A 26938-nucleotide genomic window follows, 5' to 3' on the forward strand; every position below is an offset into this window, starting at 1 on the left:
TAGTAATTGTTATAAACACTATGGTATAAAGCACTTTTGTTCCTTGATTCTAAGCAAAATTATGGAATGCCTGCATGTTAAATATTGTCTATTGCAATTTAATGACCATTCATTTTTAAGATACGGATTTATCCTACTACATTTTGACTCACATTTTTTAAGAACTTCAAACAAAACTTACACGTTACCAAACTGAAGCACATAAATATGATAATCTTGAAATATGTGAAAATTATATCATGCATATTAATTGTATACTATTACTACGCAATCATATTATTATTATAATTTGTGTAGAAACACTGTCGGTGCAAGCACGGTTGACTATGTGATTGTTAATTACAATATGTACTCGCGTATAAGCTCTATGAATGTACTTGATTTGACCGAATTCTCTGATCATTGCCCGATTGATTTTACTTTACTTTGTGATAAATGCTTATCAACAAACCAAGGTCATAGCTTTATAAAAATTGATTGGAAACAAAATAATGTAGATTTCTTAAATCATACTTTGGAGGATAAAAGATTAGTTTTCGACGAAATAACAAATAAATTGCTATCGGACCGTGACACTATTGATAACTGTGTAGACGCTTTATCGAATATAATCTTTGATATCTCTTTTCAGCTTAACGGTAAAACTGTACACACAGGCAGTAAACAGGGTAAAATTAACCGCGTGAAAAAATCATTGTGGTTTAACGAGGATTGTAGACTGAACAAAAACGAGTTTTATGATTGTAAAAGAATTTATAAACGTTATCCTTGTGACGCGAACAAGATTAAATTTTTAGATTCAAGAAATAAATATTGCCGCGTTAAAAGGGAGACAAAACGTACATTTTGTAATAAAGAAAAGCATACTTTAGCTAAACTAAGCAAAAACAATCCAAAACATTTTTGGCGATATATAAACAAATATAAAAAGAAAAATGTCTCAAACAGTAATGGGATCGACATGGATCAATTTTTAAACCATTTTAAACAATCATCAAATACTGCACATAGCAGTACATTTAATCCTAATGACACCTATGACTTGAATTTGTTGCCATCTATTGAAACGCTTGATTGTGCATTTACTGTAGAAGAAGTGAAAACAACGATATCTAACATGAAGCGTAATAAAAGCTGTGACTTGTTAGGCAATGTAGCCGATTTCTTTATTGATTCTAATGATTTTATCTCACCATATCTTACTAAAATTTTCAATTATATTTTCGATCGTGGTATTTATCCAGTTTCTTGGTGTAAAGGTGCTATCATACCAATTTTTAAAAAAGGGGACAAGAAAGAGCCTTCCAATTATCGAGGAATCACACTTGTTAATATAATTTCTAAAATATTCTCATTATGTCTACGCAACAGAATCAATTGCTGGTGTGAGGGAGAAAATATGTTTAATCCTTCCCAATTCGGTTTTAGAGACAAACGTAGTACAAGCGATTGTATTTTTATCTTACATAGCATTATACAAAATGTTCTTTTGCAGAAACATAAGTTATATTGTGCTTTTATTGATTATGAAAAGGCTTTCGATACAGTAATCCACGAAGCATTATGGATTAAATTAATTGAATCAGGTCTCAGTTGCAAAATAATAACAATGATAAAAAGTATATATGCAAATGTTAAGTCATGTATAAAAAACACACAGGATATGTCGTACTCCGACTTCTTTGATGTATCTCTTGGTGTTAAACAAGGAGAACCCCTGTCGCCGCTACTTTTTATATTGTTTATAAATGATATTAAAGATTGTATAAATGTTCAAAATCTGTCAAATGCAGATTTGCATCTGCTATCTGTCTTTATGTTGATATTTGCTGATGATATTGTATTATTTACTACTAACCCAGTAAGCCTTCAGAACCAACTTAACAATTTATACCTTTACTCTACTAAATGGGGTCTTAAAATTAATATAAATAAAACGAAAATATGCATATTTGAAAAACGAAAATGCAGGTGCAACTACACATGGTCAATAAATAACGAGAACCTTGAAATTGTCAACAGTTTTGTATATCTGGGTATAAAATTCCTTTACACAGGAAATATGTCTAATACTGTAAAAATATTAAATGAACAAGCACTTAGAGCATATCATCATCTTGTATCTATTTTTGGCCGTGTCAAATTAGATGTCAAAACCAAACTAGCTCTATTCGATGCATTAGTAACACCAATCATACTTTATGGTTCTGAAGTCTGGGGCATTTATGACAACCCTGATATTGATAAATTACATTACAAATTTTGCAAAAATATTCTTTGTGTAAAACAATCTACTTCTAACTATGCTGTTCTTAGTGAATTGGGTAGATTCCCTCTAGCCGTTTTATGCAAACTTAGAGCATTACGTTATTGGATGAAAGTCGCAAATAACCAAAATTCATTATTGTACCAAGTTTTTATGGAACAAATGAATGTTTTAACCAATTTCAATTGTACGAAAAATAATCTATGGTGTCATGCTTTGAAGTCAACTTTAGACAATCTTGGTTTGGGTTATACGATTTATTTATCTGATTTCACGTGCGACATTTCTCACATGGTAAACCAAAGATTAAAAGACCAATTTGTTCAAGAATGGAGCGATACTTTAGCTTCTCAGTCCAAAATGGAAATGTACTTGAAATTTAAAAAAAGCTTCGAATATGAAAAATACCTTGATTGTATATCTAATGAAAAGTTAAGAATCCAAATGAGTCAATTTCGTCTAAGTTCCCATTATCTAGAAATAGAAGTTGGCAGATATAGTAGGCTGTCCCGAGAAGAACGCAAGTGTAAACTCTGTAACCAAAATGTTTGTGAATCCGAATATCACTTTTTATTATGTTGTCCATTATATAATGATTTGCGTGTAAAATATAATGTCAGGACACCATGGCCTTCCATAAGTAAATACATATTAATGATGTCTTCCAAAAATGTTCTTAAGTTAAAAAGCATTGCGAAATATTTAGTTGAAGCGTTCAAACTTAGATGTGATACTTTAAATCATCTAGCTGTTGTATAATTGCATGTTAAAAGACATAACTGTATTTAATAGTCAAACATATATGTATAATTGCATGTTAAAAGACATAACTGTATTTAATAGTCAAACATATATGTTTTTGATTGTCATATTTGCTCATGTTTAAATTGTATTATTGCATGATTCCCTGTCTTGGCCATATTTCTATTGTATATATGTTCTTGGCCAAAGGCAGAATGCCGGATTGCCAATAAACTTTGAACTTTGAATTAAAACACCAGTCTCTATATTGCGGCTGACAAGTAGTAAAAATATTGTCAAGTATTTCTTCTTTAAACCGAATGAAGAACTTGCGTTTTCAAATTAGAGGCAGTGTTTAACATTTAAAGGCAGAATAAAAAAAATATGTATACTACTACATTTGTATATGAAAATAGTGGTCTATGACAGTTCCACTAACTTAAGCTATTTATACTTTTGTTCCTTATTACTTATTCAAACCAAATAAGCATATTGCATGTCTCCTTATAGGTATGATTTTGTGTGTACCACACTCTTCGACACAACAATAACAATCATCATGCATCTAGTTATGATGTTTTAAAATAAACATTATAACACGTTTTAACCTAATTTTATATATTAATAAACTAATAAAGAAATCTCCTTTTCGTGCCTGAATAAGAAACACAACAGATTCCTTATACAAAACTTACACGATATAACAAATATAATGTATTTACTAAATGAATAACATAACATATACCAAACATAAACCATTTCTTTTACATGTAATACACATACTACATAACCTCAAATATCATTCACTTTAAAATAAAAATAATTGTTTTAAAAAAATTATAAGAAACTGGAATTATCCACAAAACAAATTTGTTCATAGACGAAACTGTAACCCCTTGTAAATCATTTTATATGCAAGTTTGCTAAAGAATACTTCTAATCATCTGTTTCTCTAGTTCCTTCTTGCAGCAACAATGAACTTGAATATGCCGTATTTCTTAATGCAGTAAAATGAGGAATGCTTTTGTTCTGAATTTAAATAATAATTGAACTTGTATACAACTTTACTTCATTAGTATATCATTGTTTGTTGTTAATAAAAAATGCATTCAAACATATTGATTTATGTATCGATTTATCGCCTTAGTGATTTATTAATTTATTGATTTATTTGTTAATCACTTGTCCAGCTCAGTTTTTTCCGCTGAGGAGCGAGTTACCAAATTCTTATTTTGTATTCAATCAGATTACCATTACGTTTTGGACAAAGTGTTGTAAAAAGATGTGTTGCTATTTGTTATAGATTTATGGCTTGTGTTAAATGGGGCTTTAGGCGTGACAAACACCACGGTCAGTTGAATTGCGTTATAATCGCATTAAAGGCAATAGTGGGCTGCATCGTAGTCATGAGTATAAATTATACCTCGAACTGTGTTTGTCATTAATCCGATTGTCTACAGCATTGCACTCTAAGTATTATTTATGAGTTGCAATCAATACAATGATTAAGACCACTATACAATATTATCAAAAATGTAAGGTCCATCGGATGATTTCCGAACAGAAAAACACATTTGGTCGCCGTATACAACCAATACATAGTCAGATATACAAAAGGAAAGCAGAAAATTTCGCAATAAAAACTAAACAATTTCATCTCTGAAAAAATTTTCGAAGCGGAATTGCATGTTAAACCTATAAAACCATGGCATACAACAAGGAATACGTCTGAGTATATCATATATGTAATTCCTTCATTACAATTTAAACATTGTCAATAACACTTACTATTCACATTACTGCGTTATGAAAATCCCAGTTTCATCAATAATATGTTGGTGTAGGTATTTATAACATATTCAGGATATTAGCCGAACGTTACCGCAAAGGCTGCATTATAAATCAATTTAAACACACACGTTTCCCGGTCGGTACCATGATATTCATTCAGAATGGCAGTAATGTCCGAGCAAAACAAATGCGAATGATATTGTTGCTGATCTGCTTAAGATCTGCTTAAGACAAACAAAAACTCCAAATTAGCCCGTATATAAGGATGTCTTGGAAATGAGTATTCGAAGTTTCGCAGTCATAGCGACGAAATATCGAATGAATGTAAAAAGATCGCAATAACATATTTGAAAGGATTTCCGTGAAGATTCATTACATTTTGATCATACGTTCATGAGATCTAATGCAGAAACAAACAATATCCCTGCAAGTGTATACCAAGTAATATACCATGTATTTGTATTCACACTACATGTGTAAGTAAAAAAACTAATTCCGAAAATATTTCTTATCGATCCATCTTTATGGAAATAGGTATTCTGAACCGTTGGCTAACATATTTCAATGTTCATTAAAATGATATTATGGGCATATAACAGAATATCGGTGTCTATCGCAACCGATGTTTTCTGTTGTTTTTTTCACTTCATATACACTTATATTTGTTAATGCAGCATCAACATACTAATACAATATCCCGGAAAGAGAACAATAATCCATTTGAATATCAACCGTACTTCCGTTTTGACAACTGACGACAGAAATGATTCGATGTACAAATGTGAGTCATAATGTAGTTGTCATGCAGATTCGTTCATACGACACAAAAACACAATTTTGTTTTACGGATCATTTCGGCTTAGAGGACTGGGTGAGTCGTGTAAAATATCGAAAATAATATATATTTTTTTTAAACAACTTGTAGCAATATGAGTTGTAGATAATTGGTCAGTTACCACATTTTAACTAATTATTTTGACCTGTTTATTCTTTTCAGCTCAATTCAACAGTGAACAATGCCCATAATATCACTTAAATACATGTTTAATACAATTTTGTAACCAGTTCGTATTAGTTATGTCTGAACAAAATATACAATAACAAAATAATAACTTCATATAAAATAATACATATAGGTGGAAATACAACAAGTGTCATCCGGTGTCAAAAACTAGGGGTTGAAAAGGCCAATATGTGGCGTGAGCTATTAAATATTCAGGGAATTTCTAGCCGTAGAGTGAATACAATTAAAGCCTCTATAACGCTCAAAATCAACGAAAATTTCGTAAAGTATTTCGTAAAATAATGTTAAACAAATAAAAATCAGTGCTCCTTATGGCAATTGCCGAAATTTCAACGCCAACTTTGGTCTGGTAAAATAGATGTTTGCAGATACAAAATGCTCGTTTTTATCATTGTTTTGCATTTTTAATTCCATTTTAATTTCCCGAAACGATATCTATTCATACGACACATGAACACTAACATGGTACCATTTTAGTGGTCGTGTGTCGTATGTATAGATATATTCGCGGAAAATCAAATCAAAATAAAATTAATTGTGTCACAAATAAATAAAAAGGAGCATTTTGTAACTACAAAAATCTATGTAATCATACCACATCTTGCGTTGAAATTGTGGCTATTGCTATAAGGAACACAGATTGTTTAGGTGTTAACTTTATTTTACGATACTTAACGAAATTTTCGTCGTTGATTATAAGCGTTACAGAGGCTTTAATACGAATTAACTTATATGTATATTTAATTGTCACGATATTGTACTTTTAACTGAAACATAGGCCTGCACATGATCTAATCGATTTTCAGCCTTAACGGATTTGACTATTTTGAATTAAATCGATATGAAAACTTGAAAACTAGTAGGCGGTCTTCATGTGGTATATGTGTTTATATAAGGAATTAATTTGTTAGGAAAGATACAATAGTTTTTAAATCACATGATGATATTATATGTTGGCATACAAAATTAATGTATGTGATGTTTTGTATATCTGTCTATGTGAGATATTATTATAATTTATTATTAATAATATTGAATCCAAAAACGAGAAAGAGCTTAATTTAATTGTATGTGGTGACTTGAACTTTCATACTTCAGATTTGCCTGATTTTGTTGAAAATGAAAATACTAATAATTTATTTTTCCGGACGACTATATCCCTGACGTATATATTCCGCGCATAATGCATTTGTCAAAGTTGCTCAGAACAAGACACGCATACATGTTTGGAATGGTAAAAATAAGAATAGTTACATAGAAGTGTTGTCATCTGCTTATGCAATTGATCAAATAATTGCATGGTATAATGCTGTAAGTAGTTGCAGTTCTGTATATAATATAAATTTGTGTATTTAACAATTTAGTGATATTATTGACAAAGTTGTTTCCCCTTTATTCAAGCGTAAGCTGAAAAAACAAAATACAAATTGTGTTGGTTTATGTCCTAGCGATGTAGAACTAAATATAAAGAATTAAGAATGCTCAACTAAAATAATATAACAATCAAACACAAATACTGTTAAATGCAAGATTTAAAAAAGCCAAATTGTATTGGAAAATGTTAAAACAGTATACTGACTTACGAACATCAAACATAACCATGATAGAATTTGCGCATTACTTCAAAAAGTATAGCTTACTTTTTTACACCTGATGAAGACGTTGTACACTTTGTTGAAAGGTATAAACAAAATCAATTTAACATTATGTTTGAAGAATTAAATATCCCTATATCAATTCAGGAAATTAACAACGCTATAACCGAAATAAGCCCAAACAAGAGTGCAGGCCCTATATTTACACCGTATTTGCATGCTCTATTTAATAAAATATTTACGTTAGGGTATTTTCCAACATCATGGTCTTTTAGAAATACACAAGAAAGGCAGTGCTAAGGAAGTCAATAATTATCGAGGTATTAAATCGCAAAGCACTCTAGAAAAAAAGTATTACCAAAATATTAAATAACAGATTGTATGTTTGGGAAAAAATTTACTGTGATTATATAGAGGCACAGGCGGGATTTAGGCCTCGCATTAGAACAGTGGATAATATTTTTGTATTACATGGACTCATAGCTCACATTTTAAATAATGGTAAGCATTTGTATTGTGCTTTTATAGATTTAACTAAGGCATTTTACTATGTTGTCCGAGATAATTTATGGTATGAATTGATAAATTTAGGTCCGATACTGGATATAATAATGTCGATGAATATCGCAATAAAATCCAAAGTAAAACAGCATACGTATGCATGTTTGGAGTGAGACAGGCTGAATGTTTATCTTCATTTTTATTGTCCATGTATTTAAATGACTTAGAGTCAGCGTTGTATACTAAATGAATAGAAGGTATAGAATAGAAGGTATAGAATAGAAGGTATTGATGGTAATGCCATTAAAATGTTTCTTTTACTTTATGCTGATAATATGATTATGTTCGGCAACACTTTAGAAGAATTACAAAAAAGCTTAATTTTACTTCAAAATTATTGTCAACGTTGGAACATTTTTGTTAACACTGTTAAAACTAAAATTATGGTTTTCAGAAAAGGTGGGCGAAAAACTTCTTAACACTTGTATTATAACGGTAAATTGATTAATATTGAAAGCAAATTTAATTATCTCGGAATCGTTTTTACGGCCGGAGTTACCTTTTCAAAAGCACAAACTACGCTTCACGGACATTTTTATAATGAACACGTATGTATTATTTATTTACATTTACTGATATTTCTCTGAGCCACACATTAAATTTCTTTGATAGACTTATAAACTCCAATTTTGAACTATGGCAGTAAAGTTTTGGGATTTGTTAAGGGTATGTCCGCAGAGCGTGTTAATATGCAATTTTGTAAACAAACAGCGCCATTTGACTAAACATTCAAACGATACAGCAAACCCATTAAGAAGGGTTAGGTTTTGATTTGAAGAACACTCAAAGATAACAAGTTTACTGATAATACAAACAACACATAAAATACTGTAAGACTTAGAGGTAAGTGGTAAGCAATTAGAATTATCTCCAGCGAGTCCCTGAAAAATAGCAGGTATACCTGCCTGCTGTTCGCTAGGTGAAAGCTCTGCAATCGTATATTGATCTATTAAGATGGGCTATATTTATAAATAAAGGAAAGGCATTTTGTAAAACACAATATGTAAATTTGACATAATTTTTGGCATAATTGACGTAAATCCAAGGAAAACTAAGACAATGAAATAATATGATAAACGAAAGCCTTTGATAAAGTTACAGTATTGATAACCCTGATCAGGCCCTGACTTGCTAGTCAAAACCATATTTATATAGTGATATTTAAGAACATAAGAACAATGTGGTTTGTAATTCTCATATTCAATGTAAACAATTATTGTCTTGAAAAAGCCCTGTGTGATGTTGAAATAAATGTTAATGTCACGAAGTCGAAAACAAACGACAGCTACTCAAAGATGAATATACCGTTTATTTGAATGGTTGGGCAGATCTACGTCACTGACACATGTGTTAAACAGATTTTCGAAATATGGTTATCCAAGAACGCAAAATTTAACAAACAAATGAAAGCCAGAAATAGCGTGCGTTAAGTTTCAAAAACTTGCTGATTGATTTCTTCAACTACTGCGTGTGATCTAGCTTTTTTCACTGCATAACGATCACACACCACCACGTGTTTTCAACAATTACAAATGATCTCAATAGAATCACGTTTAGTTATTGTCGTTCACTTAGATAATTTATTAATGTACATGCAATATTATACGTTCACCAGTCGTACAATTTAATCCACATTCTAACTTTAAATGAATGGCAGTAGTAAATTTATTGTCGTGTATTCCAAGTTTTTTGGGAATATGATTCGTCTCAACTGTATGAGTTATAAATTGAGTTTAAGTTCGTTCAATCTCCCCGTTGCATATTTCCTCTCAAGAAACCATAGTCACAGAAAGTCTTAGATAGCTTAACCAAATACGAATTATTTGTCATTGAGTAGTAGTTGTTGTGCATATTTTGATATTGATGAGGACAAGAGAATCATTTGAAACGTGCGTATTTGAAAGCGTATAAGCTCAAAGGGCGAATTCAAACGGAGCTTGAGTGTATCATTAGTAGATTGTTTGATACTATAATGATATATAAATATATATATATATATATATATATATATATATATATATATATATATATATTATATATATATATATATATATATATATATATATATTTGCCAAAACACAGAAACAAGTATTGTCTGAAACTTTTTCTACTATAAAAATATATAATATGGTTAAATGCACACACGTGCTTCATTACTTTTGTGCACGTCACGCACTAATATGATATTTGACTATAAATCCGCCTGGTATAAAGAAAAGCACAGTAAAATATGTGCGAGTTCACACGTAAACTACACAGGGCAGGGAAACAGGAGCAAGGAACAAGTCATTTACCGCAAAATCAAATGAATTGTGATGTGCAAGTGAAGAATTTAGACGGCCCGGGACAGTATCAGCATGTTACCTGTGCATGTTCTTTACAAAAACGAACGTGTAAGCCCATGGTCCGAGAAAACACGTGTTTCAAACGTTTGATCACTGAACAGGGCGCACTTTAAGATGGAAAAAATATTATTTAAACGTAAAATTGGTTGAATGGTCACGTACACGTTATCAAACGCATGTGATTTATTTCAACTGCATTTCCCCTTAAAATAGGAACTAAGGAACTTGTTCCTTATTTCTTATTCAAATCAAATAAGGAAAGGCATTTTCTAATTACATGTATAACAGTATGTACACATGTAACGCAATATACCACATAACTATAAATGCCACTATTTATGCATTAGTTATCAAAGTTATTGTTCTAAAATAGTTCGGCTTCATTGTATTGTTCGATGCCGAATAAGTAAAAGTAACTAGCTCCTGATTCCAACCGTATAAGGAACCGGCATTTCCAACTAGATAAATAATTTTATAGAAGAAACTTTACCATATTACCCTGAACATCTTTTGCATGTTATGATGCTATAACATATATTCCAAAACATGTCTACCCATACGTTTATTCTGTGTTTTTTTGTGCAACAGAAGAAATAAAACAATTACCATTTCTTTGCCGTATTCCTTATTAAAGCCTTATGTACAACAGAATGTTGTAATTTACATAATTTTGAACATGTATACAAGTGTACCCGATAGCTTTGAAAAAAGCTTTTAAATATCAATTATCAGTTAGTGTATTTCCGATTGAAAGTTATAGCCAGGTTGGCTATATTGACGTCATGTAGTTGTATTCGTACCTCAAACGTTTCTACACTTGGCGACTTTTCTAACGCAATACTTTTCAAACTTGTATATCTCTGTTATGAGTTAAGATTTAGATTTAACATTTTTAATGTGATCATTTGACTACATTTTGAGCAAGCTCACTATTAAATCATTCAACCATGACAATTGCACGCTTCAGCACGTGGGGTATGTATAGTTTCGTATTTTTTCGTCTTGTAGTCAAATCATCACACGTTAAGTTTAAATCAACATCTTAACTTATAACTGAGATATTCAAATTTGAAAAGTGTTGTGTTAGAAAAGTCTTAAAGTGTACACTGATTTAAAATTTATTATTTTTAGTATTACTATATTCATTATTTAAATATAAATTTATTTTGAAATTATAACTACATGTTCATTTATATGGCGATATTAAAATATGAACAGTTTAATAAATGTCATGCAGGTTCCATGTTCAGCCTCGAAAAATGAACTAGATGACTAGGTAACAGAACGAAGTGGAAATAGGTAGGGATAATTATTCTAACATCATAGCAATATGTAGACTTATTTTTCACAGTTTGGTTTATGTCAAGTTATTATTTAAGTAAGAAAATGATAGTCATTATATGTGTTGAAAATCATGATTGCCATAGTTATGGCATGCAGTTTTAATAATCTACCGTAATTATGGAAGTGAAAAAAGCCAGTTCTGTATTCGGTTTGAATTGTTTTCTTCTCAATAAGTAAACCTTTGTAAACATTAGTTCGAATAAATAATGTCGCATCAGGAAAACATGTAAAATGATTGTCAAAATTACGTGGTTCATATTGATACATACGAAGTCAAAAGTTAAGTAAGAAAATACTTGCTCCTCTTTTTGTTTTAATAAACATTAATTAGACTGTTCCGTAGTCATTGTTTACCCGTGACATAGGAAATTGAATTTTTGTTTATAGAACTTTATCATTCCACCGCATTGATATCTGCCTGATATAACGTTGCCTAATATATTTTTGTATATCATGGTTAACAGGAATTTCTTATATCAGTCATTTGTAGAGGATGGTCATAGACTCGGAATCAACTATAAAGTAATCACTTCTAGTAATATCGAATCCTATTCAACAAAACAAACAATTTGATACCAAGATGTAATATATTTTGAACACAAAATGCAACACAAACAGCAAAAAACATTTTTTGTTTACAAATATTAAGCGCGCGTGCTCATGACGTCATTATTAACACGTCAAACGACAAAAGTCATATTCTTTCCCGCTAAAACTGCAGCTTTTTAGCGTTTTTTTCATAATTTCTTTAAAATCGGGTACGTAGAGGTATGATAAACATAAAAACAGGTTACTGCCTGATCTTTTTGTAATATATCAGGCTCGGCACGAATAAAATATCGGCTCGGCAAACCTCGCCGTTATATTATTCTAAGCATTGCCTGATATATTACAAAAAGATCCGGCAGTAACCTGTTATTCTCTATATATAGTGATATGCTGTATGAAAAATTGTAATGTCATACCTAGATTTATAATTATTTGGAATGTTAACGGCTACGGTTGGAAGAATGGACTATTATTTTACCGTTCAAAAGTTACAGTTTTTAATTCGCTTAAAATGAGGAATAATGAGCTAGCTAATTGCTTGTAATTCAGCCACAAAAAAGTGCTTGGGTTATTAATGAATACAACTATGTAGACATCTATAAGAATAATATTTGTATACTATAGCTTCATATTAAATTATTTTAAAAGCTTGGTGATCTAGTCTTGAGAATATAGTAATTATAAATGGAAGATGTCAGTTCGATTTTCGGTTTTAAAAACGAATGGGTTGATGGTTTGGTATTCGGTTAAATGGAGAGTAAGAAACCGGTTTCAATTGTCGTATCCGTCTGCAAAACAAGATCTGTATAGTGTATACGTTTGCTGCTAAGTGTGACGTATATTTAAAGATGCCTCTCATACTGAGTGAAACTTACAACACTTCAACATAACCGTTACTCACGTCAGCCCTATCTTCTCCTTTCGCCAAATCAATTGGACGAAGCGTATTAAGAACAATATTTTCAAAAATATGATTGGATACGCTGTGATATTTGTTGTCAAACAGAGGCAGAGACTCACTGATTCTGCTCTCAGGAAACTACAAAGATATATTAATAATTATTCAGAATCATTTTACTATAAACATGGTAAACCATTATTCAAGGATAGGAAAATGAAATATGTTTAAAAAAACATCTTGCAAACATTTCGTTATTCACGACACAAGGATGAATTATACTATGTCGCGTGTAACATGAAATAAGAAGTATTTAATGTCTGGTGGTTAGACTGTCAAACTATCAACAAGTTTTATGCTAAAGCAGTGTGTACCTTAAAAGTATTGATAATAGGTAAATTTGTAAAGTTTTGCTGGTGTGTGTTCTCAATATGTTAAACATCACATATATTGCATAATAGTATCTGTTTCTGTATTTATGTTTTTTCTTCTTTTCTTTACTTTAAACTGTTATGCGATAGATGTTTTCTGACTGGTTGACTGGTGGCAAAAGTAAAATTAATCCACTTGTATGATCGTTAAAGTGCTTTATTACTATCCTACATTGCCTTTAAAAGTTAGTTAAGTGCAATAAAATACTGTTGTTATAAAAGCTAACTGTGTATACTCATATTCATTGCGTTACAGTGATTATAAAATGAAAACATATGTCATGATACCAGGTGCATATATAAGTCCATTTAATAAAAAAGGAGAAATTATGTGCTAAAGAAATATATCATTCTTAATAATAAAATTAGAGCATTGAATGCCTTGTTGTAATAAACTTAAACGTGTGCAAATTCATAATTCAGCTATGGTGTGAGCACTGGCCATAGCAATGCATATTCATAGTTAACTCCTTACTGTTCGCGTTGTGCTTTAACGGGACATTAATTAACACGACATTGGCGATAAATTGAAAAAGAGATAATACGAAAGGAATAAGTTGAAGATTGATTCACCGTTAAAATATAAAATGGATGAAAATATACCGAATACTCAAAAGCAGACATATGCATGTATTTAAGGACTAATTATGTGTTATAAGCATTTTAAGCGGGTAACTCTTTGGATTGACCGTTCTAAGGCGCTGATGGTAACAATTTTTACTATTTAAATAATGTTGCTGGACGTTTATTATTATGTTCGAATCATTGTAACGAACGTTGATACTCATGACGTCACGTCACAGGAAAGCTATGAGGTTTAACGTGGAATAATGGAGCGTGTGATAAGGCGTTCTGTGTGGTGTCATATTTAACCCGAATAAGTCATTTAAAAAATCAACTGTGCAAAACAATTAAGAGATACCACGAGTATATGTTCACATTATCGCAGCGGTTTGCATAAGGCATTTACCATACATCGACATGTTCGACTTAAATATGTATTTGTTTGAGAAACATATGTCGTGAACGTTGTAAAACGTTCTTCACATCTCGTCAAGTAATTTGCGTGAAGGAGAGCTTTATGTAAACACGTTTTTACCTTTGACAGAAATTGCTGACAATTTATATCATAATTTAAAATATTTAACTTTACAATTAATATTGGAACTATTGCTCAACTTTCGAATTCTAAATATATGCTCTTCACACTTTTTAAAATGTCCCCTGTCAAATATGACTTGCGTTCTGTCTGCGCTTCTATCGCGACCAAGGATTCGCAAGGAAAGCCTAGGAGACTGTTGGGTCGTCGTAAGAACGCATGAAAGGACTAGCAAGGACAGACTAGGAGACGTTGAGGTTTCCATGAGAACGAATGAAATGACTAGCAAGAACAGCCTATGAGACTGTAAGGTCGTCGTGACAACGAATGAAAGGACACGCAAGCAAAGCCTTGGATACTGTGAGGTCGTCATGAGAACGAATGAAAGGACTTGCAAGCACAGCCTATGAGGCGGTGAAGTCGTCGTGAGAACGAATGAAAGAACAGCCTATGAGACTGAGAGGTCCTCGTGAGAATGCATAAAAGGACTAGCAAGGAGAGTCTAGGAGACTGTGTGGTTGTTGTGAGAATGCATGATATGATTCCCAAGGACAGCCTATGAGATCGTGGGGTCTTCGTGAGAACCCATGAGAGGACTAGCATGTGCAGCAATTGGAACTGTGTGGCCGTTGTCAGAACGCATGAAATGACTCGCAAGGAGAGCCTTGAAGGCTGTAAGTTCGTCGTAAAACGCATGAAAGAACTAGCAATGAGAGCCTATGAGACTTTATGACGTCGTGAGAACGCATTAAAGGACTCGCAAGGAGCGTAGGCGAATGTGAGGTCGTCGTCAGAACGCATAAATGGACCCATAATGAGAGCCTTGTGGACTGTGAGGTCGTTATGAGAACGCATGAAAAAAACTCGGATTGACAGCCTATGAGACTGTGAGGTCGTCGTGAGAACGCATGAAAGGACAAGCAAGGGGATCCTAGGAGACTGTGAGGTCGTCGTCAAAACGCATAAATTGACCCATAATGAGAGCCATGGGGACCGTGAGGTTGTCGTGAGAACGCGTGAAAAGAGTCGCAAGGACAGCCTATGAGACTGTGAGTTCGTGTTGAGAACGCATGAAAGGACTTGCAAGGACAGCCTATGAGACTGTGAGGTCGTCGTGAGAACGCATGAAAGAACAAGCAATGGAAGCCTATAAGACTGTGAGGTCGTCGTGAAAACGCATTTAACGACTCGCAAGGAGAGCGTAGAATATTGTGAGGTCCTCGTTAGAACGCATGAAAGGACTAGCAATGGCAGCCTAAGAGACTTTAAGGTCGTCTTGATAACGAATTAATGGACCAGCAATGAAAGCCTTGGCGACTGTGAGGTCGTCGTGAGAACGCCTGAAAGGACACACAAGAATAGCATTGGAAAATGTGAGGTCCTCATTAGAACGCATGAAAAGACTTGCAAGGAAAGCATAGGAAACTGTAAAGTATTCGTGAGAATGCATAAAAGGATTCGCAAGAATAGTCTTAGAGACAGTGAGATCTTCGTGAGAACGCACGAATCATCATCATCATCATCATCATCATCATCATCATCATCATCATCATCATCATTATCATCATCATCATCATCATCATCATTATCATAAATTTCGAAATGCATATGTATGCTTTCGAATTTCTTCCCATAAGCTCATGATTGAAAAGGGCCGCTATTTGAATATCGACAGGGACCAAAGGTTCTGTCCTTTTTGCAAAACTATTATTGAAAATGAATTACAATTTCTATTAATATGCACGATATACTTAGACATCCAAGAAAGGTATATACCAATTAAGTATTATACACCCGCTACTATAAATACATTAAACATAATCATGAGCTCCCGAGAAGAAAAGGTTATCAGGGGTACTTCTATGTTCTTGTATTATGCTTTTGAAAGAAGAAATGCGTTACTGAATAGCAGTTAATTATAAATAGCTGTACCATTACATTTGTATGTTTGCTTATATTTTGTCGGTGTTTTTGAAATGGTGTTGTATTCGAAGTTATTTGCACTTGCAAGGGCCGGAGACCATATAGCAATAAACATTGAAACTTGAAACATTATCATCATCATCATCATCATCATCATAATCATCATCATCATCATCATCATCTATCAAATTTCACGGAAATCTGAAAAGTTCGCAAACTTCTCACATGTTTTAAGGAACAATTTATAAAAATTAACTATAAATGCACGTACTGTATCAATAACAACTCAAAAAAACACCACTACAACAACCAATTGAGCTGCCGTCCTACTGCTATTTACCTAACAGTACATAACAAACCTGCTAAAGTTTATTCAGATTAACATTTGGTCTTTTACAAATTACATTTATTGAAAAGAAGCGACATTTTGTTTGAATTTTGTTTTATGTTTAGTGATAAAGTCATCAAGGGAAAACACAATAATAAAATAGTGTTTTAAATCATATACAGTGTATTGTAATGATGGTATATGAATATACATGTGTAATGATTCGGTTACAAAAATATCACATAAACTGACTAACTGTTTTATCAAGATAACACATTGAAAACGAATTGCACAGACGAAAAATTCTTTTATTGTTAAAGAAGTTTTATTAACCATATTCATTATCTTAATACTACTTGTTTAATTCAAAACACAATGTAACATAGAATGGATTTTATGACTAATACGCTTAGTGTTTTTCAGAAGAAAAATTCAATGTATTGCTTTAATTAAATAAATACAGACAGATTATATACGATGACTTGTGTCCTGAGGTAGAAAACATACTATTTTTCCAAATTTGTACTCACTTAGGATAAATGGGGAAGTATGACATTTAAATAGTTAAAGCAAATTTGTTCAAATGTAACTATTAACTATACTATGTATAAAACTTAATCAAGATAGTCGTAGCATATATGCAATAAAATGTATATACAAAATTCCCATACGAATGTTTTTCCCATTTACAAATGTATTTCCAATATCAATATCTTTCAAACATTAATTGGCACAAGTACACCAATACTGCTTAACATTGATAAATATAACTAAAAAGCCTACTTAAAACATTTAAACATCGATGGAAATGTCTTCTATGCATTAAGTGGGAAATATCCCATTGAACAATAATGTAATCACAATGAAAAATGAAAATCCCATGAGAAAAGGGAAACATCCAATGGAAAGGCTAATTGTGCATACACTTTCCAAACTGAAAAGTACAGTATTTATTAAGCGAAGATAATCAGTTATTTATCACAAACAGTATGTATCAAATACTATTTTCGTACATAGGCATATTAACAAGATTAAGGAAACATAAGTTTGCAAAATTTCAGTTTCAAAAAGGTTTTCCGGGGACCATTTTAAAGAAATGGAATTGCATTCAATTTATGAAACGTGTTAGTTTTCTAACCAAGTAAAATAACATCTCACAAGTTCTTTAAATACCGTATTTTGTATTTTAGAACGATCTATAGTGATGCATCAGCCTGAAGCAAATATATACAAACATACGCAATTAAGACTTCACATGAATTATATGTAATACGCGAAAACAACTTACAGTGTCTGTAGGTTCTGCAGTCCTTCGAATGCATACATGGACAGGGATAAGAGCTGGTTGTTGTATATATACCTGGAACAAAAACGAAGTCAACTGAATTAAAAAACATAGTTATTCTGCTAAGAAACAAATATTCATGTATTTTAAATAAGCTAAGAAATGGTTAACGTGCATTTGCTTATGCCAATAAGCAGGAGAGACTTTATTCAAACTGCACGTACCAACAACACGGACATTGCATAGTTTCATTAATAAACAGCCCACCTCTAACAAAGCGAAGAAACCTAGCAAACGAAATGACATACATAAGACAATGGCACAAATCAGAGACAGTTCTTCCGTCCAAGCAACCTCGAAAAACTACAAACAGCGCCTTGTGATTACACAGTAAAGCAACACAAGTAAACACGTCGCTAATGATTGTGAAAATGAAGATGAAAATGATGATAAAGATGATGCTGATAATGCTGAAAATGCTGATGACGCAGATGATGATGACGACGAAGAGAAGAACGACGATGATGATGACGACGACGTAGACGTAGACGAATACAACGATGACGACGACGACGACGATGATGATGATGATGATAATGATGATGATGATGATGATGATGATGATGATGATGATGATGATGATGATGATGATGATGATGATGGTGATGATGATGATGATGATGATTATGATGATGACGATGATGATGATGGTGATCATACATGATTGTGGTTGAAAACGCAAAAGACGGGAACTTTCTATTGAACACTGTCGACCTTCGTTTATTATCCTTCCTGATATATACAAACATTTGACGTTACATAGTTCTTGTTTGACGCAAGGGGATTAATGCGTACACTAATTATAATTATAGTTTTTGATAAAGTGTATGCATGTTCTACGCTAAATCTATGCACCTCTAATGACAAAGGGACAACCATAGAGAAAGTTCTTCTATAAAATCAAGCAGACCATTAACTTACACATATGTATATGGACAATTGGACAGTATGTATTTAAGTACAAATTATGCTAGTGTAAATGACAGTTTTTGAAGTTGATTCAATGACTTGAACGCAGCCCGAAAAACATTTCGTAACCGATTGTAACTCAGGTCCCTGAAGTTAAAACAAACAGCGCTACATGACTAAACGTTCAAACAAAACAGGAAAACCTCTCAACAGATTCCCGGTTATGATTTGCAGAAAACTTAAAGTGAAAATGTTTACTTATCATACAAAAAAACATGTAATCTCGTAACATCAATTAATGAGCGATTCAAGTGTACAGCCAGTAGAATTATCTCCAGCGAGCCCCAGCTAAATAACACGTTTACCTGCCTGTTGATCGCTATTTCAAAAGAACTGCAATCGTTTATTTATTTATTAAAATCGGATCTGTATATTAATAAAGGAAAGGCATTTATAAAACACAATATGTGAATATTACTATAAGTCTATTATTTATTAAATATTCGATTGGTTTGTGTTTTTTCTGTTTAGTTAACACAGAAAAACTAAAACAACCTTGAACTCGGAATGTGATATTCTAGTAACAAAGAATGGAAACCTTTATTAAACGTGTCAATATAGTGAACACTATTTTTATGTTAATGTTCCAAACTTTATACAATGGAAAAATGGAGGTCCATTTCGCCAAGGTATAAATACATTATTTTAGAACGCAATCCCATTTAAAGAAAAGCTTTTGTAATATGTTAGGGGTAAAGTCTTACTATCCGTCAAATTTAGTTGTATCGCTTTTGTATTAATTGTAACGTACAGCGGCCATCCAAAATGCTTAAACAAGTGTTTTCCCACATTATTTTAGAGTACATTTGCATCTTGATTACTGATATAGATACGTTCCGTCTAAATGGGCCACATTATGCAATCGCCGATCGATTCTAGAGTTTGTTTTACCTTCAAACGCACACGACACATTTTACAGTGTCCTAAATTCCAAAACAAAATATTTATTAGAATTATTTAATTATAAATATCGAGCAATTACCAAATATTGCAATAAAATAAAAATTGACACATTGCTTATAACACTTTGCCCATTCCACTACAACAACCAATTGAGCTGCCGTCCTACTGCTATTTACCTAACAGTACATAACAAACCTGCTTACAGTTTATTCAGATTAACATTTGGTCTTTTACAAATTACATTTATTGAAAACAAGCGACATTTTGTTTGAATTTTGTTTGATGTTTAGTGATAAAGTCATCAAGGGCAAACACAATAATAAAATAGTGTTTTAAATCATATATTGTAATGACGGTATATGAATATACATATGTAATGATTCGGTTACAAAAATATCACATAAACTGACTAACTTTTTTATCAAGATAACACATTGAAAACGAATTGCACAGACGAAATATTCTTATATTGTTATAGTAGTTTTATTATCCATATTCATTATCTTAATACTACTTATTAATTCAAAACACAATGTAACATAGAATGGATTTTATGACTAATACGCTTACTGTTTTTCAGAAGAAAAATTCAATGTATTGCTTTAATTAAAAAAATACAGACAGATTATATACGATGACTTGTGTCCTGAGGTAGAAAACATTCTATTATTCCACATTTGTACTCACTAAGGATAAATGGGGAAATATGACATGTAAATAGTTAAAGCAAATTTGTTCAAATGTAACTATTAGCTATACTATGTATAAAACTTAATCAAGATAGTCGTAGCATATATGCAATGAAATGTATATACAAAATTCCCATACGAATGTTTTCCCCATTTACAAATGTATTTCCATCAATATCTTTCAAACATTAATTGGCGCAAGTACACCAATACTGCTTAAAATTGATAAATAGAACTAAAAAGCCTACTTAAAACATTTAAACATCGATGGAAATGTCTTCTATGCATTAAGTGGGAAATATAACATTGAACAATAATATAATCACAATGAAAAATGAAAATCCCATGAGAAAAGGGAAACATCCAATGGAAAGGCTAATTGTGCACACACTTTCCAAACTGAAAAATACATTATTTATTAAGCGAAGATAATCAGTTATTTATCACAAACAGCATGTATCAAATACTATTTTCGTACATAGGCATATTAACAAGATTAAGGATACATAAGTTTGCAAAATTTCAGTTTCGAAAAGGTTTTCCGGGGAACGTTTTAAAAAATGGAATTGCATTCAATTTATGAAACGGGTTAGTTTTCTAATCAAGTAAAATAACATCTCACAAGTTCTTTAAATACCGTATTTTGTATTTGAGAACGATCTATAGTGATGCATCAGCCTGAAGCAAATATAAACAAACATACGCAATTTAGACTTCACATGAATTATATGTACTACGCGAAAACAACTTACAGTGTCTGTAGGTTCTGCAGTCCTCTGAATGCATCGTTGGGTAGGGATGAGAGCGAGTTGTAGCCTATATCCCTGGAACAAAAACAAAGTCAACTGAATTAAAAACATAGTTATTCTGCTACGAAACAAATAATCATGTATTATAAATAAGCTAAGAAATGGTTAACGTGCATTTGCTTATGCCAATAAGCAGGAGAGACTTTATTCAAACTGCACGTACCAACAACACGGACATTGCATAGTTTCATTAATAAACAGCCCACCTCTAACAAAGCGAAGAAACCTAGTAAACGAAATGACATACATAAGACAATGGCACAAATCAGAGACAGTTCTTCCGTCCAAGCAACCACGAAAAACTACAAACAGCGCCTTGTGATTACACAGTAAAGCAACACAAGTAAACACGTTGCTAATGATTGTGAAAATGAAGATGAAAATGATGATAAAGATGATGCTGATAATGCTGATAATGCTGATGATGCAGATGATGCTGACGACGAAGAGAACAACGACGATGATGATGACGACGACGAAGCCGTAGACGAAGACAACGATGACGACGACGACGATGATGATAATGATGATGATGCTGATGATTATGTTGATGATGATGATGATGATGATGATGATGATGATGATGATGATGACGATGATTGTGATCATACATGATTGTGGTTGAAAACGCAAAAGACGGGAACTTTCTATTGAACACTGTCGACCTTCGTTTATTATCCTTCCTGATATAAACAAACATGTGACGTTACATAGTTCTTGTTTGACACAAGGGGATTAATGCGTACACTAATTATAATTATAGTTTTTGATAAAGTGTATGCATGTTCTACGCTAAATCTATGCACCTCTTATGACAAAGGGACAACCATAGAGAAAGTTCTTCCATAAAATCAAGCAGACCATTAACTTACAAATATTTATATGGACAATTGGACAGTATGTATTTAAGTACAAATTATGCTAGTGTAAATGACAGTTTTTGAAGTTGATTCAATGACTTGAACGCAGCCCGAAAAACATTTCGTAACTGATTGTAACTCAGGTCCCTGAAGTTAAAACAAACAGTGCTACGTGACTAAACGTTCAAACAAAACAGGAAAACCTTTCAACAGATTCCCGGTTATGATTTGAAGAACACTTAAAGTGAAAATGTTTACTTATCATACAAAAAACATGTAATCTCGTAACATCAATTAATGAGCGATTCAAGTGTACAGCCAGTAGAATTATCTCCAGCGAGCCCCAGCTAAATAACACGTTTACCTGCCTGTTGATCGCTATTTCAAAAGCACTGCAATCATTTATTTATCTATTAAAATCGAATCTGTAAATTAATTAAGGAAAGGCATTTAAAAAACACAATATGTGAATATTACTTTACGTCTATTATTTATAAAATATTCGAATGGTTTGTGTTTGTTCTATTTAGTTAACACAGAAAAACTAAAACAACCTTGAACTCGGAATGTGATATTCTAGTAACAAAGAATGGAAACCTTTATTAAACGTGTCCATATATTGAACACTATTTTTTATGTTAATGTTCCAAACTTAATACAATGGCAAAATGGAGGTCAATTTCGCCAAGGTATAAATACATTATTTTAGAACGCAATCCCATTTAAAGAAAAGCTTTTGTCATATGTTAGGGGTAAAGTCTTACTATCCGTCAAATTTAGTTGTATCGCTTTTGTATTAATTATAACGTACAGCGGTCATGTTTACGTATCCAAAATGCCTAAAAAAAGTGTTTTCCCACATTATTTTAGAGTACATTCGCATCTTGATTACTGATATATATACGTTCCGTCTAAATGGGCCACATTATGCAATCGCCGATCGATTCTAGAGTTGTTTTGCCTTTAAACGCACACGACACATTTTACAGTGTCCTAAATTCCAAATCAGTATATTTATTAGAATTATTTAATTATAAATATCGAGCAATTACCAAATATTGCAATAAAATTAAAATTGACACATTGCTTATAACACTTTGCCCATTCCAATTAACACTATAAATTACACTGGACACCGATCATGAACTAGGTAAAGTTCTGTTAAATTATTTGTATCATAGTTCATCCACACAGAGTGATAAAGTCTTGTCATTCAAATAATCTTATAATAATTCATCGACATTTCCGAATCAGAATACTCAACGTTTAATAAAAAGTATACAAGATCCTCATTTCGAACACAAACCAATATAGGAACAGAAATTTTCTTACTGTTCCTTTATTATAGACGAAGTTCTTTTAGAGTACACAAGAACCTACCAAGCTAGTACGTTTAGTAGACGTCAGGTTTAGCCTTCGTGTTGCTTTTAAGAGTTTGCATTTATTTAAAACGTGCATAATCATAATCCAAATATTTAAAAACAAATTACCGGAGTATGGACTAACACCCGTTTTAAATTTAGCTATTGTAATTTTCAGTGTCCAAAGTCCCAACCAAGAGTTGTCCCAGACTATAGACATATCAGTTCTTGTAGATTGCATAAGCATTTAATAAACTGATATAATAACGTGTTGTCTAAATAAATCTCAGACACATGTCCATTAATCAAATTGTATTGTAGCGCCTTTATTTAGATTGTAAAATACAGCGATCGTGTAAAAGAAACCACTTCCCCCCAAAAACTAATTCCAAAAGTGTATATTTTCTATGCAACAACTGTTTTAAACCTATTTGATTTACTTAAAAACGAAAGTCGCCATTCATTTCCGCTGCTAGAAGCACGTGCTCTTGAACCCGGCTTAGCAGTGCATTACACTGACAGAGCCAGGCACAGAATCATCCAATCAACAACAACAACGACGCTTTGACAAATGTAAATAAATGAAAAATACTTTCTCATTCTGATTGTATTGGAATTAGTTTTTAGGGGCAAGTGGTTGCATTTGCATGCATTATGTAACATGCCTCTTTGTTTTAAAGAAATAGGACGCGAGCTATCGATAAAGGGGAGACAAGTCAAAATATTGTTTGAAAGTCTGTCCAAGATTTATTCTCATGGACAAACGGGCTCGAAATATTGCTTGGTTATCGGCCGACTGCGAGTAAACGGCTGGACAGATTTCTTTAAAGTAAATTTTTTTAAAAAGCTGTCCAAATTGCCCATAAGAGGACCAAGGGATGCTTTGGATTAAAGCTATTTTTGACATGTTTGCGGCCCGCGAAGACAAGTCTATGATAAATTTTAGTAAATGACCTTGTTATGATTCCAATATCAGAGGGTGGGGATTTTTTTCATGCTTTATTGTCAATTTTGCTCTCATTAAACATGATTTTATATATTAATTTGAGTATATTGGGCTCCTGGGCCCATATACTATCCAGGGTACAGTACCTTCACCTGTGTAGAAAAATATCATTTCACGAATAAAACGTTGCAGTAAATGTATCTTTAAAGAACCAAGAAGAACCTCTGAATTGCGTCTGAAAGCAATCTTGGGGAAAGCTCTTACATTGTCTACTGTTACTGCCATAAAGTAAAAAAAAAATGAGATGAAGTATTTGATTTCAGGTTATAAATTATTTATATGTGGTTTTATTGATAAATTAATACAATTCTTGTTGATATCAAAATATTTATGAAAATAATTATGTTGTTCATTGAGCATATAAGGTTATTATGTGGGTCGTCATCGTAGCGCTGAAATTTGGGTACTACTTTTTTTCCTTAGCGCCGACCTAGTGATGTCAAAAATATACGACAGCTACTCTTAGATAAATATAACATTTATAAAAATGATTGAGCACATCTACGTCACAGGGACATGTGTGAAATAGATTGTTTTTTTTAATATGATTATCTAAGAAGGCAAAAATTAACAAACAATAAAAAACCAGAAATAGCATGCGTTAAAATCATTTACTTGATGACTGATAGATTCACCTACGGTGTGTTTTCAAGCTTTTACAATTTATAACGATCACACACCAACCCACGTTTTCAACAATTGTACATCACCTTTATAATATAACTACGTACAGTTAGTGGTGTTCACTCATGCATCTAAATGTACTTTTATACATACCGTAGTCAGTCGTACAATGCAAATTACATTTTAATAATAAATTAATGTCAGAAAAAATTTAAGAGTGTGTATTCCCATTATTTGGGATAACGAATCGTCTCTACTAAACATACTGTGTTTACAGAAACACAGGCTCGCGCTATTGTCAGAGGACAACTTTACATGGTGTTTTAGAAATCGCCATCTAAAATTGATTCACTTGTTTTATTGTCATTAACCAGGTGCAGCAAAATTTAAGCGCAGTGATAATAGTTAATATGAGCTCTATCAAATCTGTTTTCATCTTTTTGATAATTGATGTAAAACATTGCAAAAATCATCTCATATAATAGATAATAATATACTTAAACATATTATGGCTGTTATAATTTATTAGCCCACTGTTTTACAGAAGAAAATAAACAATAAATTGCTTTTATCATATAATACAGACTGATTCTATACGATGATCTAAATCCGGTCACAAACATACTCTAAGTTTGTAGTCCCTAAAGATTAATGTTACAAATTGCACCCAAAAACCCAGGTGCACAAGTTCACAGCTTTTTTATTTTAGTAAATGATGTGCATGACTCTAGAGGACATACTTTTTAGTCAAGTTTAAATTTGATAAAAAATGCGCTTAAAATCTCTGAATATGTGAACACCTTATTATAAATACCCAGGTACACAGGTTTACTTGCTAATAATAAGTTTAATTCACTCTTAAAAAATAGTTTTCGAGTTTCGCTCGAACGCATAATAATGCACTACCCTTTATCTTACAATACAGAATGTTCCGTGAAAAGAATTTAACACGTACGTGTATATAATCTGGTTACATCAGTAAATGAAGCATAACAATTATGATTTAATCATCAAGAAATATTATTTAGAAAACCATTTTTGGATTATTGACGCAAAGCGGCAATAATACACAGTAGCCAATCTTCAGCCTAATTTGCATATTACTGCAAACTTCGGAGCACTTCTGTCTACGCCGCAGAACTTAACTCTCTGTTAACGCAATTTGATTGGCGCAATTTGATTGGGTGTTGTGAAAATGTTAGTACATGCGCATTGAAAATGCACGGAAATAGCCGATCATATCGGCTATTTCCGTTATTTAACGGTGAATAGGTTGTCAAATAGTGCGGGGTTAACATGTACACAATGTCTTGCTAAGCTTTTCTTTTTGGATTATTGACGCAAAGCGGCAATAATACACAGTAGCCAATCTTCAGCCTAATTTGCATATTACTGCAAACTTCGGAGCACTTCTGTCTACGCCACAGAACTTAACTCTCTGTTAACGCAATTTGATTGGCGCAATTTGATTGGGTGT

At 32.3% G+C, this 26938-nt stretch overlaps 1 protein-coding gene across 1 annotated transcript in view; it reads right to left on the reverse strand.

The window, feature by feature from the left end:
- LOC127874014 (fibropellin-1-like) overlaps positions 1-21625 on the reverse strand; it is a 116581-nt gene extending 94956 nt beyond the window's left edge. Inside the window, exons 1-2 of the mRNA XM_052418122.1 lie at positions 21554-21625; positions 18184-18255 (exon numbers count right to left, since the gene is read on the reverse strand). Coding sequence (XP_052274082.1) covers positions 18184-18255; positions 21554-21587 — 106 coding nt within the window. The 5' untranslated portion in view covers positions 21588-21625. The remainder of the gene's footprint in view (positions 1-18183; positions 18256-21553) is intronic.
- Between the last annotated feature and the right edge of the window lie 5313 nt (positions 21626-26938).

Source organism: Dreissena polymorpha, chromosome 3 (assembly GCF_020536995.1).
Source record: "Dreissena polymorpha isolate Duluth1 chromosome 3, UMN_Dpol_1.0, whole genome shotgun sequence".
Classification (NCBI taxonomy): Eukaryota; Metazoa; Mollusca; class Bivalvia; order Myida; family Dreissenidae; genus Dreissena; species Dreissena polymorpha.